The sequence below is a fragment of the Dichomitus squalens genome (genome assembly GCF_000275845.1).
Source record: "Dichomitus squalens LYAD-421 SS1 unplaced genomic scaffold DICSQscaffold_17, whole genome shotgun sequence".
NCBI lineage: Eukaryota > Fungi > Basidiomycota > Agaricomycetes > Polyporales > Polyporaceae > Dichomitus > Dichomitus squalens.
In genome coordinates this window covers 214,683-216,819 of record NW_006766899.1, presented here as the reverse complement: position 1 = coordinate 216,819, position 2,137 = coordinate 214,683, and the positions used below count along the sequence as shown (strand labels likewise).

The window sequence follows — 2,137 nt, the reverse complement described above, 5'->3', positions numbered from 1 at the left end:
CGGAAGGGGTGCGCAGCGCGTCCCGAGGTCGCTCCTAGACGACGCGGCGCACGTCGCGGCGGCTCCGGGCAGCTGTATGGCAGGTATTTTGTACAAAAAATCAAGGATACACAGGTATCCTAGAAAAGTAGAAATTCAGCACAGGTTACGCACTATTCATTTAAAAAATGCACGGGTTGTACCATTTAATGAAAGACGTAGGTCATTTGGCTGTAAATTACACAGGTTGTCCCTATGACACAGGTTTAGAAAGTAAGATACACACAGGCTGAAACTGCAGCTCAAGCTACCCTGCAACAATTGCACAGGTTTTGTGGTCTACACAGATTCATCTGCAGCTTGTTGACTGTTGCAACACAGGCTGATAAGTACCTTAGTTCAAACTGATAACCCCCTCTTCATATAAGTCCAAATTCCAACTGATAACACTGCTATTGGCAAAGGATTGCAATTATTATTTTGAATAAGTTCCACACCACCAAGTATACATGATGACTAGCTAAAAATGAAATATGCGGAAATTGCACCACACACAACTGTTGGACTACCCATCCCACTTTCCCAGCCCATTATAGCTGCTAAGCATCATTACCTCAGGTGACTAAGCCAGGTACTTGTTAGGACTGTGCCGCCGGAGTTCCGGAGTTCCGGGGTTAGGGGTCGGAGCTGGGCGGACACGGGGGGAGGACTTTGGTGAAGCTATTGGCAACGCCCTGAGGGTCCTGATGGTGTCCTCAATTTCAGAATCGGAGGTCGGGCGGAGATTGGACAGAGATTGGACAGAGGTCGGCAGAGAACGAACGGAGGCAGGGAGAGTAGATTGAAGTAAGATAACTGATAGAGTACAAGCGGAGCGTAAGGTAACGAGATATCTGAACTGAGGAACACCGCACTGGGTCTGAGGGTTTATATACTAAGAAACCGGTGTCTCCTAAGTCCGAATTGGAGGTGGAGGTCCGATCGGAGGTGACGGAATACCGACGCTAAGCGGAGAAGTGATGTAAGTGGCGCCAGGCACTGATATGGGAAAACGGACATTCAAGCGGAGATAGGGTAGACACTCAGAAAGCCATATGGGCCCCGGCGGGGAACGGAAAGGAAACGGAAAGAAAATCGGAACCAGTACGTAAGTATCTATTCGTAAGCAAGTCCGGAGGTCCAGCAGAGTTAGCGCAGTGTCCAACGGAGTTCCGGAGGGACTTGGGCACGGAACATAACAGTACTGCATTACTTCTCTGTGTTGGTGCATCAGCTGTGATGCCTACTGTTACAGTATATATATAGCTATCCTCGAAATGGTGCTAACTGATAACCTTCAAAGTGATAGTTGCATGAATACAATACTAAAACTACGTGAATGCCTGCATGTAATGCATAGTGACTACAGTGGGCTTAGTTGAGTCAGGCTTTCATTGCAGTTGTGCAAGAAGTACATTGCACAGCTCGGCGACAGAAGGGTGAAATGGCACAGGCAACAGGCTAGTTTATGTTCACTTTCAACATTTTTTTCTGAGCCCTGCATATAAAAGGCACATACCTGATGATGATGTCTGCCGCCACGACCAATTCAGTGGTTGCAACACAAAGGAGCGATGGCCGTGGAGGATTATAAGGAGTTGGTTGGACCTAATGGAGTCATGATGAAGAGCATATCTGAGCCTTGTTTCCGCTCACCTACTTGATGGTAGCACATATTATTGACAGTACAAACCAGAAATTAGTGAGGTTGGAAATTCTGCACTGTATTTGAATAATTGATTAATTTCAATGCTGAATAAAAATAACCTGTCTTTAACAACTAGGTGATCTGTGTGCAGATACAATCTACGTTTTTTGTGTCACCCTTGTAACCTGTGTACTCAAGTGCTCAAAGTGCAGCCTGTGTAGTCTTACAATGAACCTGCGCAAATTGTTTTTGTACCTACGTCTTTATGATCTAACCTGTGTGGTGTCCAACCTGCGCAATTAGAACCTGTGTCATGTTTAACCTGTGCTGGATTAGTAGTTTTGGGGACTTGATTTTTTGGACAAAATACCTTCCACACAGCTGCCGTGGCAACGACGCACACGGCGCGCCGTCGATCTTCGGCGACCCAGCGCGCTTTGCAGCGCCTCTTGAGGGCGAGAGAGAACTTGA

General features: G+C 46.9%; 1 protein-coding gene across 1 annotated transcript; it reads right to left on the bottom strand.

The window, feature by feature from the left end:
- Positions 1 to 1,349: 1,349 nt before the first annotated feature.
- On the bottom strand, positions 1,350 to 1,693 carry DICSQDRAFT_170696 (uncharacterized protein; the record flags this gene model as incomplete). The annotated part of the gene is made up of 4 exons (XM_007366310.1): positions 1,350 to 1,361; positions 1,434 to 1,479; positions 1,538 to 1,626; positions 1,679 to 1,693. 4 exons carry the CDS (start codon positions 1,691 to 1,693, stop codon positions 1,350 to 1,352), a joined length of 162 nt encoding a protein of 53 aa, XP_007366372.1.
- Positions 1,694 to 2,137: the final 444 nt, after the last annotated feature.